Here is a 17,780-nt window from a genome sequence, read left to right as displayed (position 1 = left end):
TACTGCAAAGTGCTGAAGGGCAATTGGCAGAGGCGCCAGTGACGCAAAAAGGGCGTTACAATACAACACTCAAATTCTTTAAGTCAGTGTTCTTATTTATATTATTTTCATTTTCATTTATGAAACACATTTCAAGGAAACTTCTTTTATTATAGTTGGAATTGGTACATAATATTTCAACTTCATCAAACTTAAAATTATGGTCTAGAGAGGACGAATGGCTAGCCAATGCACATCTATCAGGTCGTAATCTGGCGTCACTCTTATGTATTGAGATACCGTCTTTTTAAACATTGTGATGTCTGTCCAACATACACAGACTCACAGTTCTCACATGGAATGCGGTAAACCACGTCAGATCTAGACATGGTGTGGATCTTATTCTAAAGACGTTTTCAGTCTCTTGAGTTCTTTTCAGCGTGACGGTCGATACTGGTAACGTACCTAATATAGTATATTCTACAACAAGTGGGGAAAGTCCAACATTTTCGCAAACACACGAGTGAGAAAAAAACAGTCACCACATGTTGCAGACTATACTTTTCCTAGAACTGCACAAAATTTGAATAATTCAAGAAATGCACCCGATTCAATTCAAAATGACATTCGTTGACAGTATCTGTTCATTTCTTGCATAACTATAGAATCGTATATTGTGCAACAATTGGGGAAAGTCTAACGTTTCTCGCGACTGTGGAAGTTTATGCCGCAAACACATGAGCGAGAAAAGGACTTTCTCCACATGTTGCACACAATTTTTTTCCTACAACTGCACGAATTTCAATAATTCAAGTAATGGACTTGATTCAAATCAAAATGGCCTTCGTTTACAATATTTGCGAATTTATTGCATTTCCATAGAAATGACTCAAAAGCCCAATTTCATTGGTCTACCAAGCGAGGTGTGGGCAAAGTGCCGTGAGAAATAATATTTCCCGCAGTATGAGCAATACATAGTTTTGAAATTAAGTAAGCTATAAAGAATACGCTACTTTTAATAGCAATTGTAGGAAAACGACTTTTCAAAAGACCAATTTCATTGGTCTATCAAGCGAGGTGTGGGCAAAGTGCCGTATGAAATAATATTTCTCACAGTATGAGCAATAGTTCCATCATTTTGAAACTGAGTAAGCTATGAAGAATACGGTACTTTCCATAACAGTTGTAGGAAAAATATTTTGCGTAGTATCGATATGTTAGGAAATATAACTTCCTATCATATTAAGGAAGTATACCGATATTGCACAAGTTTTGAATCGAGGATTCTCGATAATTTCTTCTTCCATATCTTTGATTCACATTCAAGGGTTATTTAGTTGGCAGTTTCTAAATCCATTTCATATAATTTTGTTAATTATTTTGAATTAGTCGAGTCATTCGTCCGATCAATCAAACACGTGAATGATGATAACAAGATTGATTTTTGAAAAATCTGTTATTAAATCGGAAATTTTGAAGCCAGATAGATTCTATTGAAATTTTTCGAGTAGCACAATTGTATATTTTTTATGACCGAGCAATCCCAGCATCCATCGGCAACTTGTTCGTCTTAAGGTAGTATTTATGTAGGACATATTCAACCATAATACTCGATACTAAGAAATAAGAATATTTTCGCGCTAGTGAATCAAATGCCTCAAAATGATTCGAATTTTCATTGAAAAATCATCTTCTTTGATGGGATCCATTTTCAAGTCGGAGACTACGTAAATAAGAAGAATTCTCGTAATTAGGGCTCGTAAAATCCAAGAATTATCAGAGAAATATCTCTGATATATGTGGTTCGGTCAGCTGAAACGATATAATTACAAGGGAAGATTAAATTAAGGATATAAAACTGCAATTGTATCTATACTTTATTATGTGTGCCCACAAGGATAGCTTGGAAACCACCATGAAATTTATGAATTGGACAAGTATTCACCAATGGTTTCTTCGACACCACAGTCACGTAGTGGGCTATCAAAATGCCATTTGAAGAGCATAACTATTACAATGACCATGACCAGTCCTAAGTCGATTTAAAATACACCAAATTTTCCTAGGAGGATTTAAATCTAGAACATTCTCTGAAGGATCAATGATTAGACTATTACTAAAGACACTTTCTTGACTGAGACCTGTCTAGGAATATGAGGCTGAAGTATATGTGATAGCACTGGTAACCAATCTAAAGGTGTGGATCTTATAGTTCCATTGATAATTCTCATAGAAACGTTAAGCTGTGCATCAATTTTATGAACTTGAGAACTATTGAACCAAACAGAATAACCGTTTTCGGCAAAGACTCCCTAGTGTGTGTACTGATTCGATTTTTTTCAGACTTTTTGAGATATGGACCTGTTGCTTTTGTATTCTGCTTCACCAGAGTTCTTTAAGGTGACGCTATTCAGAAATTTTCGAATTCCTGTCATTTGCCGTTTAAAAACTGATTTTAGACTTAACGACCTAACATAATAAATATCGAATTTTAATGGAATTAATGGAATATAATGACAGAGTCTAGAAGATTTTCACGAGCATAGAATATAAAATAGGAGTGCCGAGAATTGAGAGAAATGTCAAATATAAACGATGTATGTCCCATCTGAAACTGACGCGATCTCTCGAAATCAAGTAGATATAAATTTGAAAAATCTCCCGTTTCGTCTGAAAGTTTTACCGGTATGAGTAGATACACCTGGTTTTCGATGCATCTTATTTATTATTCTATGGAGTAGAATAATAAATAATAGAATCGTCTTTTCAGCGATTGCCATTTTTTGAGAGTTCCAAAATGTCAAGCGAAGATTATAAAGACCGAAAAGCAACCAAACTTATTACTTCAAGCGTACTCAAAACGAAAGGTCCTCTGAAAAAAGAAGATGGTAATGTGTCAACGGTGAGCCATGATCTGTCTAAAATAAACTATCTGAAAACTTCCTCCTTGTTCGAATCTGATGTGCTTAGTCAAAGTCATACTAGTTCGTCTTGTATAAGTGAGGATGCCAGTCATGCTTTGTATGACAGGATGGCGGATAAGTTCTATGGAGTTCCCAATTTTAATAGGGATATTCATTGGACGAATGTTCATCTGGGTGGTAGGTATTGTTCAAATTACCAAACTTTGTTTATGCTAGACTGAAGCCCATGTCCACCGAAGAATCTAATACAAGATTATTTGATAACTGCGACGGAAATAAAGATTTAACTCGAGTTAAATAATCTTGAAATACATTCTTCGGTGCACACGGCCGTAACTGTTCTAATGAACATCCATAATATCTCAGCAGTTAAATGAATAAAAACATATCAAATTTAAAACACCATTAGATATTTGAATGTATAAAAATGATTACTGGTTAATATCAAATGTTAGTTTTGTTTTTTGTAGACCTTTAGGCTATTAAGGAGAATAGTTGATCAGAAGACTCTTGAACCAGTGTATGTTTGAGTCAAAAATATTAATTTTAGCTGTTGGTAATATTACCTGAGAACTTTCTGAGAATAGAGAATTAGTCGACTTATTTTCTAATATTGAAGTGAAAGTCGAATTTGGTTGATGGGTTTTTGGATTATCATTTTCTTCTACCTGAGTAGGTACAGAATAATTACTAGATGCGTCAGCTACCGAGAAATTTGGACTTTTAGTATCGCTTTTAGTATTGTTATGGGGTAACGTATTGTGCCTTTTCTTACAAATTCGGCAATTAGAAAGTGATTTGCATTTTGATTGCGAGTGATTATCTCTCAATCAATTGGTGCAAAGCTTGGTTCTCTTAACTTCTTCTAATCTTTCGTTTGTAGACATTTCTAAGAATTTATGACATTTATAATTGAAATGATTTTCTCCACAAAATGAATATGTTTGCTTTTGAGTTGCTAAATTTGTATGTATTTTGTTTCTCGATAGGGATTAGTTGAAGGTTTGCTTTTGTTTTCAATTGTTTCCAAAAGTTGACATCTTTTAGACAGGAAATCAGTCAACTCTGATATTGTGGGAAGTGTTTTTTTTATCTAGATTTGCGTTCACGTATTCTTCCCATTCTCTTTTGGTAATTGAATCCAATTTTGATGACAATATATAAACTAAAAGAGTATCCCAGCTTTCAATGGGTTGATTAAGAGCTTTTAATGATCGAATATTTTTATTGAAATTGCCTAGAAGTTTTCTCAAATGAAAGAGTGATTCGTTTTTAACAGGAGGTAGTTCAAATATTAATTTTACATGTGTATGAATGATTAATCTTTTGAATAGGTGAAAGTATCAGTCACAAGGAACTATTTATGTATAATTTATTCAGCAGCAACGTTTCGGGAAATTTATTCCCTTCCTCAGGCTAAAAACAATTTTACCTAAATTAGTAATGGGCAGCATGAGATCTGGAATATGAACTAACAACAAATTTACTCTCAGCAAACAACACAATATAGAACAAACACACAGGCTCACCCTGTATTACAATTGAAAAAACAAACAATGAACATTCGAAACTGGAACATAAAAAACGCAAATGAAAATTACACCAGCTCACCTTGTGAATAAGAAATTACGATGTGAATCATTTGAAGAAATTCAAATTCGTGGAGAAAATAAAAATAACAATTTTCTTTCATTTCGGGGATCCAAACAAACTCTCTGACGTATCGGTCGCAGGTTCATCCATTCGAATGTAACACAGAACTGCACCAGATGGAAAGTGATATGTCATGAAAATTATAATTTTATTTATTTCATACTGATACATTACAAAGGCATAAATGCTTAGTTACCGTAACTATAAACATTGTCATAACTCCCTTGGGAGTTAAACAGGGCAGTTATAGATCTTTAACTCCCTCTAAAGTGTTCACAAAAATAAACCGACAGTTGTCGAATTTACCATTAAAGTTGTTACCCGAATTGCAAGGATTTTCTATTAAACGGTTGTCACTGTTAATGACTGTATTCAAACATGAAGTTGTTTCCCTTCTTTCATCTGACATGCCAGCTAACATTCTTGCAGTTTTGTTTTTCAATTCCATGCTGTCGGCCAAATACCCTTCTGCCACCGTTGAACTTCGCCATCCACCATGTCTCTTCAATGTTGTCATATTTGCTCCTGCATTGACCAAGGCAGTCGCAGAAGTCCTTCGCAGACAATGTCCTGTGAATGCTTCTGGATTCGACAATTCCAAAAAACTAGCAATTTTGCTTGGAATTTTCCCGAATGTATTTTTTCCAACCGGTTGAACTGAGCAACGTTTTCCTCGATACGTTAGAAAAAATCTTTCCGGGCCCGATGGACGTAGAAGCATATACTTCCTCACTAGACTCAATGCAGAGAACTCGTTTTCTTCCACAATAGTAAATCTCTTACGAATATCTGTTTTACTTTCCGGAATGTCAACCACCATAACAGAGCCCCTATCTTCGATGTGATTAATTTTCATATTCAAAAGTTCTTGACATCTACAGCCCCCGAAATAACCCATAATCAAAACTACCTGTGAAACAGAACAATAAATGTGCAATCGTTACAGTTTGCATTACATGCCTTATGAAGTAAGTATTTTTGATCAGACGCATTCTTCAAAAATTTGACAATATCTTCCCGACTAAACACTTGAGACTTTTTTGGCTCATAGCCTTTACTTTTGCGTTTGAGAAACGCTTCCAATTCGTGAAATTCACTTCCATCTATGTCATCATGTATTCTCATCATCAATTTTAACATTGACCACTTAGTCTACAGCGAATTAGGACTATACAATTCAGACTGTAAGAAAAATAAACCAATTCACATATTAGACTAAAAGAATAAATAGATACCATCTCTTGAAAATACGCCAACATTACAGTTTCACTCGTGTTTTTACTATCCATACGGTTAACTTCCATCCACTGCAGAAATTTGTCATATTCCTTTTTGTACTTAAGTTACCGACAAAGTCGGAACTTAAGTACAAAAAGGAAAAGGCTGAAAAAGCTCGTTCCGAGTAGTACGGAACGAGCTTTTTCAGCCTTTTCCAACAAATCTCTTGAAATCTCAATTCTCTCTGAGTTTGCATTCATTTTCACAAATTTGAATATGATGAGAAACACGATATGACAAATATCTACAATGTTGTCAGTGACATTTCCATGGCAACTATGCCTACTTAATTCTTAATAAAGATAATTCGTTTTGTTCTGAAAACCAAAACAATTTGGTTTTTATATTTCATGCAGTATGAAATAAAATTAATTATCTATCTTGTGAGTTATTGGATTTTAACCACCTCGGGCAACGCAACAATCCCTCGGGACTTACGTCCCTCGGGATTGAAATCTGTTGCCCTCTGTGGTTAAAACCCTCTTAACTCCCTTGATACATAAATAACTATTATTGTACTTTTTATCAGCACCATCCGAGTCAGGGGGACAACTAGAAGTCACCATAGGAGTAGAAGTGTGAAAAATTCTACTAACAAGGCTTCTCGGGTACCCATTCTGAATGAGTAAAGTTGCTTGCTCTCTAAAATTTTTTGTATGGAATCACTCGTGAGACATACCGAGGATCTTATGTTTTATGGATTTGATTATTGCAATTTTTTGGGATGTGGTATGTAACGAACTGAAATGTAATGTTCTGTGAGAAGCAATAGGCTTAGAGTATAAATCCGTCTTCTCTTATGATCCAGACATCCAAAAACGGAATTCTACCATTTTCTTCAATTTCATGTGTGAATTGTAGGCCACAATGAAAGCTGTTAAAAATTCTCAAAACAATTTCTATTTTATCACGAGGGACCGCCATGATTATGACATCAACATAGACAAAGATAAAAGGTATAAAAAAGTCCAATGACAACAGAACAAACTTGATGAGACTGTTCATAATTAATTCAGCTAAAATCGGTGAAGCCGGGTTGCCCATAGCCGAGCCTCCGACCTGTGCATAAAATTTTCGATTATACTGAAAATAACTATTTTTGAACACGAAGTTGACTATCGTAACGATGATATCTAGAGAAATATCTATAAAATTCCTGAATAAACGCCAGTTTTCATGTAACAATCGTATCACTAGATCTTGGGGAATATTCGTAAAAAGAGATTTCACATCCACGCTTATCAAGACATACCCCTCGGGACTGTCTGGTATAGTACCAATTCTAGAAATGAGATCAACAGAGTTTTTAATCGAGTACGAGAATAAGGGTCTGATTTTTCCCAACATAGCGCAAAGAAACTTCGAAATATTATATGTAGGTGCATTACAACAAGATACTACCGGTCTCAGTGGATAACCTACCTTATGAACTTTAACTAGACCATAAATTTTAGGGGGAATGGAATTATATTTTCTCAACTTTTTTCCTTCACTATCTGTTATCAGCAAACAAGTTTCCAAATGTTTGACAAGTTTGTTAGATTCAACCTGGATCTTGATTGTTGGGTCTGATTTAAGAGGTTTATACGTTACAGAATCTGAAAGCAAATCCATCATTTTTTGTTCATATTCAACTCTATCTATGATATTAAAACAGTTTTGTTGCCTTGTGTGCATTAACCACATATATGTCTGGATTGTTTTTGGGGTAATTACGAGTTTTCTTGAAAATATACAGTAAATATCTGTGAAAAATATCAGATGAATTGGTTTTGAAGTTCTTATAAAAACCGCAATATTTTTACGTAGCTTATTATGGTCGTTGTAATAGTACCCTCTTCAAATGGCATTCTATTGATAGCCCACTATGTGAGTGTGGTGTAGAAGAGACCATTGACCACTTGGTGAATGATTATCCGATTTATAAATTTCATGATGGTTTCCAAGCTATCCATTCAGTTTCAGATTCGTTTTTAGAATGGGTAGTTAACTTCAAATCGATATAATGAAAACTAATATTTAGTACTCCTTTCTGCTTCTTTTTTTTTTTTTTTTGTTTTAGGATCCAATTGGAAAATTGGAAAAATATTGCACATCATAAGAATGTTATTGGCGATTCAGTTCCACATGATGTAGTAAACAATTTCATGAAATATCAAGATAAATTTTTTCACTTGACATTCAGACGAGTTCGCGATTGTAATGTCAAAAAGTTTCACCAGCTAACTAAACTTGTTACAATTCCATCTTTGATTACGCAATCTAGTTGGTTCATGAACCTGACCACCAAACAAATTCCTGATTTTGTGACCAAGCTATTATCATTGGGTCCTAAATTTTCTCTTCCATATGATATTAAAGATTTCCCTTAGTTGGATTTGTTGTCGGATATTGAAAACTTTATTATGTCTCATGATAGCCTTAATAATGATGATAAGAATGGTTTACGTGCAACATTATGTAATATAATCTACGGTTTTTATAAGAACTTCAAAACCAATTCATCTGATATTTTTCACAGATATTTACTGTATATTTTCAAGAAAACTCGTAATTACCCCAAAAACAATCCAGACATATATGTGGTTAATGCAGACAAAGGCAACAAAACTGTTTTAATATCATAGATAGAGTTGAATATGAACAAAAAATGATGGATTTGCTTTCAGATTCTGTAACGTATAAACCTCTTAAATCAGACCCAACAATCAAGATCCAGGTTGAATCTAACAAACTTGTCAAACATTTGGAAACTTGTTTGCTGATAACAGATAGTGAAGGAAAAAAGTTGAGAAAATATAATTCCATTCCCCCTAAAATTTATGGTCTAGTTAAAGTTCATAAGGTAGGTTATCCACTGAGACCGGTAGTATCTTGTTGTAATGCACCTACATATAATATTTCGAAGTTTCTTTGCGCTATGTTGGGAAAAATCAGACCCTTATTCTCGTACTCGATTAAAAACTCTGTTGATCTCATTTCTAGAATTGGTACTATACCAGACAGTCCCGAGGGGTATGTCTTGATAAGCGTGGATGTGAAATCTCTTTTTACGAATATTCCCCAAGATCTAGTGATACGATTGTTACATGAAAACTGGCGTGTATTCAGGAATTTTATAGATATTCCTCTAGATATCATCGTTACGATAGTCAACTTCGTGTTCAAAAATAGTTATTTTCAGTATAATCGAAAATTTTATGCACAGGTCAGAGGCTCGGCTATGGGCAACCCGGCTTCACCGATTTTAGCTGAATTAATTATGAACAGTCTCATCAAGTTTGTTCTGTTGTCATTGGACTTTTTTATACCTTTTATCTTTGTCTATGTTGATGACATAATCATGGCGGTCCCTCGTGATAAAATAGAAATTGTTTTGAGAATTTTTAACAGCTTTCATTGTGACCTACAATTCACACATGAAATTGAAGAAAATGGTAGAATTCCGTTTTTGGATGTCTGGATCATAAGAGAGGGCGGACACTTGAAGACGGATTTATACTCTAAGCCTATTGCTTCTCACAGAACATTACATTTCAGTTCGTTACATACCACTTCCCAAAAAATTGCAATAATCAAATCCATAAAACATAAGATCCTCGGTATGTCTCACGAGTCATTCCATACAAAAAATTTTAGAGAGCAAGCAACTTTACTCATTCAGAATGGGTCCCGAGAAGCCTTGTTAGTAGAATTTTTCACACTTCTACTCCTATGGTGACTCCTAGTTGTCCCCCTGACTCGGATGGTGCTGATAAAAAGTACAATAAACTTATTTATACACCGGGATTAAGCCAGAGGTTGATCAAAGTTATAAGGAATTCGTCATCAATTATCGTCTCATATTATAATAAGACCGTCGGAAAACTATTTTCCCAACTTAAGGACAAGGATCCAGATTACAGGCAATCGGGTTTGGTTTACAAAGTCAATTGTAAAGATTGTACAGGTGCATATATCGGACAAACTAGACAGTATTTTGGTACCAGGATTAAACAACATCAATCAGATCGCATGAAACAATCCAACACAACTGCGCTTGCACAGCATGCCATGTCTGAGGGACATCAGTTTGATTTTGATGACGCGAAAATTCTGACCAGGGAGAACAATTGGTTCAAACGTAATTTCAAAGAGATGCTCTTCATCAAGAGACACCCGAATTCAATCAATGCGCGGTCTGATATAGGTTCACTGAACATCGTATATTCGAACCTGATTAAAGAAATAAAATTATAATTTTCATGACATATCACTTTCCATCTGGTGCAGTTCTGTGTTACATTCGAATGGATGAACCTGCGACCGATACGTCAGAGAGTTTGTTTAGCATCATTATTAGCGGAGATATAAAAGTTTTTCGATATCGCCATTTTTCCAATTTTCGCTTACTACTCGAAAACAAACGAAGGTGGCCAAAAATGAATACTGCCCTTGTTAGTTTCTCAGAAAAAGAGAAAAAAGAGAATAGGGTATCAGATTTTGTCTATCACCTCAGGTTTAATAGTTGTAGTGCTAAAACATCGAAATTTGCCCACCCTGTACAATGAAAATATACAGTTAGTCCTACAAAGGCTATAATTGGCGCATGAAAGAAAGAGCGTTAAAAAGCTTCTAACCTAACGTCACTGCTTTCCTCATTTATTATAAAGAGCACATTTTGCGATCACTTTGAAAACTTAATTGAAATTTATCATTAGCCAACTGGGGTAGTCATGCCTATGAGTACTCTGCGTGGGATGATGGGGAGAGGTACACAAGGAAACTGGTGACATACAACGATCTTCAATTGACAGAAGAGGAAGAAGATGGCATATTAACTGACCGCATTACTGCAGCCTGTAGCAGCTACTTGGATAGAGCCCCTGAAACTGATGAATATGTTTTATGCAAATGTGTATTGGCAGACAAGGTGAGTTTGATAAGTTCTATTTTATATCAAACGTGTTGCAGCAGAACGTTTATAATATTGTTGGAAATAATATTTATGCCATTATATTGAACACTGATGTCCATTCTTTCAGATAATTTGAGACGCAAATAGCTTTTATTATCACATCATTAATGCTACTATGTCATTTTAATTATAAGTACAGTAAAGTGTTTTAGAAGAACTTGAAAATGTTCTGCCCGAAGATAAGGCAAACTAGTAATAACATTGATGAAATTGATCAGAAAATGAAGTGGTAATTATATTGATTAATCTCACCTAGTCCTTTTCATATTCCACCAAACAACTTTTCTTCAGTGTTATGACAGTAATATCTAATGACGTATCATTATTATTGATTTTGAAAGTAACTGGGGGAATAGATTTGATTGGAAATTAGAATTAGAATTAGAAATAAATAAGTATTCATCGTCAGCTTTTTCAACATGAGCCACATAGTTTTGGCAAACGCCATAATCAAAATCATTAAAAACCTCCCTCATTTTCTCGATGACTGTAAAATCCCTAGTCGGTGTTTGAGTACATTTTTAATTGAATTTTAATTGAAAGGCTCACAATAACTCCCCAAACCAGTTTTATTGATGAGATGTGGAAGATGAGCACAACTCACCAATACCTAAGAGCGAACAAATTGCCACGCGGTAGCATGTGTAGGGGAAATGTGTCTGAGATGGCATACTTTTTGAACTGGGTTTATACCTGTGGTGTATTGAATAAATAGCAATGACTACGACTACGACGTACACTTTATTCATTCATGTGCTACAATACAACTGATCTGCTTTTGCAACGGAAAACAGTTGGATACAACAAGATTAAGTGGGGGGTTTAGCGCATGACAATATTAATCATTCTTGCCCTCTACGAGAAAATCTGAGTTATATGAATTTTTAAAAATATCACAATCCAACATAAGTCAATTTAACTTATTTTAGTTATAAGCACTCAAAAGAATATCACAAATTGATCAATGAAAATTTAACATATCACATCAAAATTTATCACAGCAAAATATCCTAAAAACATATATCCATTAAACATTATTCAGCTTGGAATCTCTCTGGAGGCTTTCTCACTCTCTTAGGTCTATCAGTCTTATCTAATATTACATTTTCATTACTTTCAAATACATTTTCATTACTTTCAAATACATTTGCATTACTTTTAAATACATTTTCATTACTTTCAAATACATTTTCATTACTTTCAAATACATTTTCATTACTTTCAAATATATTTTCATCATTTTCAAATACATTTTTATTCTTTGTTTCTTGTTCAAAATTACTAACAATTCTCTCCGATGGGTAAACAATATTCTCTGAAGTTTTTCTCAATTGATTAGCATGACGTTTCCAACATCTGTCTAACTCTAAAATATGGACTAGAAATGTTACTCTACCAATTTTTCTCCTAATTTTACCTTTAATCCAATTTATTTATCAACGTCTCGATAATCTTTTACCAAAACTAAATCATTTACTTGGTAATCGACACAATTTTTTTCTTTATAATATTTTTTTGATCTTGCTGTTTACAATGTACCTTATTAGCTAATTCTTTAGATGGTTTATACAACAGAGCATTGAATCTTGTTCTCAAGTTTCTACCGAACATAATTTGAGCAGGGCTTACTCCGGTAGTGCAATGTTCAGTAGTTCGATAGTCAAAAAGAAACCTAGAAAGAACTGTATTGGTGTCTAAAGAGGTTTTTTCGCTCATAGCCTTTTTGATACCATTTTTAACTGTTTTTACACAATTTTCAGCTGCACCATTAGATTCTGGATGATATGGTGGGATCAAAACATGCTTAATATTATTCTTTTTCAAAAAAAATTCGAACTGTTCAGATGTGAAATAAGTAGCGTTGTCTGATACTACCGTTTTTGGTGAACAGAATCTGGCAAAACAACTCCTAAGCATCTTAATCGTCGCTTCCGAACATGTCGTTGAAGTTTCAAAAACTTCGACCCATTTCGAATGCGCATCTAATATGATCAGATAATACTTCCTGGAGAAAGGTCCAAAATAATCAATATGTAACCTTTCCCAAACTTCACCTGGCCACGACCAGGTTGCCAACGGAACCTTAGCGGGATTAAATAAATTCTTTCTGCAACTTTCGCACCGCTCAACATAATTTTCTATATCCTTATCAAGATTTGGCCACCAAAAATGTGCCCTTGCAATATTTTTTGATTTAACAATACCGAAATGCAATGTTCTGAGAAAAATATGTCGTAACTTTACTGGAACAACACTATGCGATGATTCCAGAATAAACATTTATTAGACACTGCAAATTCTGAACGTCTGGCATAATATGGTTTGATCATATTGTTACTAACGTACTTTGGCCACACTATCTTCATAAATTCAATGACCTGACTCATCCCTTTATCATCGGCAGTTTCCCTTTCAACTACATCTAGGTTTATTGGTATTATTAACTATCGGATTCGAATTCCGATAATCTAGATAATGCGTCCGCCGTATTATTCTCCGATTTGACGTATTCGACTTCGTATTGGTAATTCGATAGAATCACAGCCCAACGCCTCAACCTATTAGCAGAAAATTGAGGGATTGGCTTATTTTGTCAGAAAATTGTCATCAGAGGTTTATTATCTGTAATCAACTTGAATTTTTTTGGATAGAGATATTGATGAAACTTATGCACTCCGAAAATAATAGCTAAACCTTCTCTTTCTATCTGACTATAACTTTTTTCGCTTTTTGAAAGTGACCTTGAAGCATAAGCAATTGGTTTTTCAATTCCTGATGGGTATTGATGGCTTAAAATAGCCCCTAATCCGTGTGAACTAGCGTCTACTGTTAATCTAATATCTAATTCAGGATTGAAATGTACCAAAACTTCTGTTGAACTAAGCAATAACTTGATTCTGTCAGAAGCTTGGTCACAATCTTTCGACCAAAACCATTTTACATCCTTTCTAAACAAACGATGTAATGGACATAAAATCGAAGAAATATTTCGGATAAATTTTCCATAATAATTTACCATAACTAGAAATGATTTTAATTCAGTTATGTTACTTGGTTTCTGGACCTTCAAAATTGCCGCGACTTTATTCTCACTTGTGAAGACCTTCCCTATCAATTTTATATCCCAAATATTCAATTGAAACTTGAAAAAATTTACATTTAGAGATGCTCAACTTGAGACCGGAATTTTCTAAAATTGACAAAACTAATTTAAGTCTATTAAAATGTTCCTTTTCGTCTTTTCCCGTAATAAGAATATCGTCTAAAAATACTGTCACGCCATCAATTCCGCTCAACAGTGATTCCATCAATTTCTGAAATTTAGAGGGCGCTGAAGCAATTCCATAAGTAAGTCTATTGTATATAAATAAACCTTTATGAGTTACAATAGTGGTGAGATTTTTTGAATCATCATCCAAACCTACTTGTTGATACGCGTCTGATAAGTCTAATTTGGAAAATTGAACTCCTCCCTGTAGACAACCAAACAGATCTTCAATTCTTGGTAATGGATGTTGATCTATTTCAATGTGGGGGTTTATTGTCACCTTGTTATCTCTACAAAGTCTGACTGCACCATTTTTCTTCAACACTGGTACTACCGGAGTGCCCCACTGACTATAGTCTACCGGTGAGATGATACCTAGTGAAAGAAGGCGATTAATTTCAACTTCAACTGGCGATTTTAAAGCATATGGAAAAGGACGGGCCTTATGAAATTTAGGAGTAACATTGGTATTTTTCAACTTTAAACTTAAGCTTGACTTATTGAATAATCCTACTCCTTCAGAAAAGAGATTCGAGAATTGATTTATCAGAGCATTTGTTTTAATATTAATTATTTCATTCATGAAATTCAAATTTGAAAAGCCAATATTGTATATATTCAAGAAATCTCTACCCAATATTGGTGGGCCACCGTTTTTAAAGACATAAAAATTCATATTAGTTACAATTCTTTTAAATTCGAAATATTCAAAATACCTAGAGGCTCTACCTTGGTTCCATTAAAAAAAGTGAGACATCGATCAGTCTGTTTCAATTTGAACATTCTAAATTTCTCTAAATACAAATCTTCAGAAATGCAAAAGATACTTGCTCCAGTATCAACTAGAAATAGAATATTACAAGAACCAAGTTTTACTTCTAGTGAGTATGCATTGTTTTGACTGTTAGCATTATTGACAACAAACGAAGAAGGTTCATTTTCATAATTATCATTTTCATCTTGCAAGTAATTATGAGATCTTGAAACATTATTCGTTCTTTTTTCATTTTGAAACAATTATTAATATTATGGCCTTCCTTTTTACAGAAAGAACAAAATAAATTTTTGAAGCACTTATCTTTATTATGACCAATTTTTCCAAAGGTTGTACACTTGTCATTTGTACCACCATTCGTTGCGCTGGCGCTGGAACCTTTCTGGGAATTGAAGTGACGTTTGCTCTCGTGACGATTGAAGTGGCTGCGCACAAGTAACAACTGTTCCATCTTCACGGGGTTGCCGATCTGGTAGCTCTGCGAAGACGCCACCTTGTTTTCTGCTATGCCGATAGCTTGTTCGAAAGTTATATCTTTTTCTCTTCCAGGAGTCTGTCCAGTATAATACCTTTTTCGAATCCACAAACAAAACGGTCTCGGAGACAAATATCTAATTCCATTCCAAACTCACAGGAAACAGCTAAGCTCCGCACACGCGCTGCCCAATCCTTAATTGTTTCATTATTCCCTTTCTTGCTATCGAAGAATTTGAAACGTTCAACTAGGACTGATTTTCTTGGGATGAAATGCTTATCCAAGAGTGAAATTAACATATCGAATGTATTCAGGGACATCCGGGCTGCACATGTTGAAAATCAGTTTGTACGATTCTTCATCCAACATGTTTAAGAGAATTGCACGTTTTTTATTATCACTGGTAACTTCATTGCCGATGAAATAATTGTTCAATCTCGCTTTATAGATAACTAACTCAGCAGTGCAAAATGTAGTTCGTGAGCAATGCTCATCACTACGCTTGGGCACATTCACATTATTGCCAGGAGTTGAGACGACATATTGCGTCAGCCGCGAATGCTGACAAAGGGCCAAAATTATTCCGAGCACAGAAACTATCCCATCTTCTGGTCATGACCAACAAGGAGATTATACCCAAGTATCTTTCTGACTACCATAATCTCGAATCATTACACCTCATCATATACTGTGCAGCATTTTCAATAGCAACAGTGCTAGATGTGAAGCCAAAACCTAAAAGTCAGCAACCAGCCAGAAAAAAAACAACAAAATAAACCACACTGGCAAAAAAGGCTAGAAGACAAAGTTCATTGCATCCGCCAAGATATTGGGAGGCTCACCCAATTTGCAAATCCTAGGAAACTACAAAAAATGGTGAATATAATAATGGATCATTGGATCGTCACCGGCAACATACAACGTATGATCCAAACAATGAAAATGCTCAACAAATTTTAGACTACTGAAAAAAAATCTTAGTGTGTACTCCGAAAGACTCAGAAGATACAATGAGAGCTATAGAGGAAAATAGGATAATATGATTTTTGAAAACTCCGAAAAAAAATTCTATAGAATGATAAACAATAATATGTCAGCAACACCAGGAAGTTATACAACCGTCGAGGATATTGAGAATTTTTGGACAGATCAACTAGCTACATCAACCCCCTACAATTCCCAGGCTTATTGGATAAGAAGTGAAGAGAAATCCTGTGAGACAATAGAACACATGCCGCATAACGCAGTTTCTATAGAAGAATTCTATGAAATATTGAAAAACACACACAATTAGAAACCACCCGGCCCAGATGGAATCCACAACTTTTGGTTGAAAAAATTTTGGTGTATACACGGCAGGCTAGTTGAAACCATAAATGGTGTTATAAGTAATCCAATGGAAATGCCCAAATTTTTAACAACAGGGACCACTTACCTCCTCTCGAAGGATCTGCAACACACAGCGGATCCATCAAAATACAGACCAATTACATGCCTACCAACAATATATAAAATCATCACATCATGTTTAGCATCTCGTATCTACAAACATTGCGAAACAAATAACATTATGACACCACAGCAAAAAGAATGTTCCAAGAATGCACTGGGATCGAAGGCACTGCTGAATTATCATTATTATATATTATTAAGGTTCCTTCATATGCAACCAAGCCTTCAAAAAACACAGAAATCTTTGTATGACATATTTTGACTATAAAAAGGCCTTCGACTCTATTCCACATGGGTGGCTGACAAAAATTTTGGAAATATACAAGATCGATCCAATTACAATAAACTTCCTGAAGTATGCAATGTGCAACTGGAGAACGAATATCGAACTCTCTACGGCGAACATAACTACTAAAGAGATTCCAATAAAAAGGGGAATTTTCCAAGGAGATTCATTGAGTCCCTTATGGTTCTGCTTGGCACTGAACCCCCTTTCTAAACAACTGAATGCTACTGAAAAAGGTTTCAATGTCAAAGGAAATAGAAATACTATTGCACTCATTCATTTGCTTTACATGGATGATCTAAAACTTATAACAGGCAACAAAAACCACTTGCAAATTATGGTTAAACTGGTGGAAAATTTTTCGAAAGACGTGGGGATGAAATTCGGACTGGACAAGTGTCGTACTATTAGCATAGTACGAGGAAAAATCCAAGATGAACAGATCGCTCTTTCCAATGGAGAGGAGATAGAAGCAATTACGATCTTTATAAATACCTAGGAATGAAACAAACCGACGAATAAACTCAAATCGTTGTACTGGGAAACAAAAGGTGTTAACATCGATGGATCGTACCTGAACCATCCCGGTTTGCAGATATTGACCTGATTAGCAGTGATGCCCAATTACTGTTAGAAATGCTAGAAGTACTGGCGGACGCTGCGGAAAAGGTTGGCTTGAATATGAACATATTGAAGACCATGATAATGAGTAACATCGAAGAAGACATCTATT

The 17,780-nt window shown here is 34.8% G+C and overlaps 2 protein-coding genes across 2 annotated transcripts in view; one reads left to right on the top strand and one right to left on the bottom strand.

Moving 5' to 3' along the window:
- Positions 1-2,560: 2,560 nt before the first annotated feature.
- Positions 2,561-17,780, top strand: part of LOC123681922 (leucine-rich repeat and guanylate kinase domain-containing protein-like) — a 214,417-nt gene continuing 199,197 nt past the window's right edge. Inside the window, exons 1-3 of the mRNA XM_045620287.1 lie at positions 2,561-2,664; positions 2,750-3,080; positions 10,535-10,746. Coding sequence (XP_045476243.1) covers positions 2,575-2,664; positions 2,750-3,080; positions 10,535-10,746 — 633 coding nt within the window. The 5' untranslated portion in view covers positions 2,561-2,574. The remainder of the gene's footprint in view (positions 2,665-2,749; positions 3,081-10,534; positions 10,747-17,780) is intronic.
- Positions 4,698-5,932, bottom strand: LOC123681924. The gene is made up of 3 exons (XM_045620291.1): positions 5,792-5,932; positions 5,517-5,738; positions 4,698-5,466 (listed from the first exon to the last, which is right to left on the bottom strand). Exons 2-3 carry the CDS (start codon positions 5,694-5,696, stop codon positions 4,801-4,803), a joined length of 846 nt encoding a protein of 281 aa, XP_045476247.1. The 5' UTR covers positions 5,697-5,738; positions 5,792-5,932; the 3' UTR covers positions 4,698-4,800.

This window comes from Harmonia axyridis, chromosome 6 (genome assembly GCF_914767665.1).
Source record: "Harmonia axyridis chromosome 6, icHarAxyr1.1, whole genome shotgun sequence".
NCBI classification, from domain to species: domain Eukaryota; kingdom Metazoa; phylum Arthropoda; class Insecta; order Coleoptera; family Coccinellidae; genus Harmonia; species Harmonia axyridis.
The sequence above is the reverse complement of the archived record's forward strand: the minus strand, read 5'-3'. Positions and strand labels throughout refer to the sequence as shown.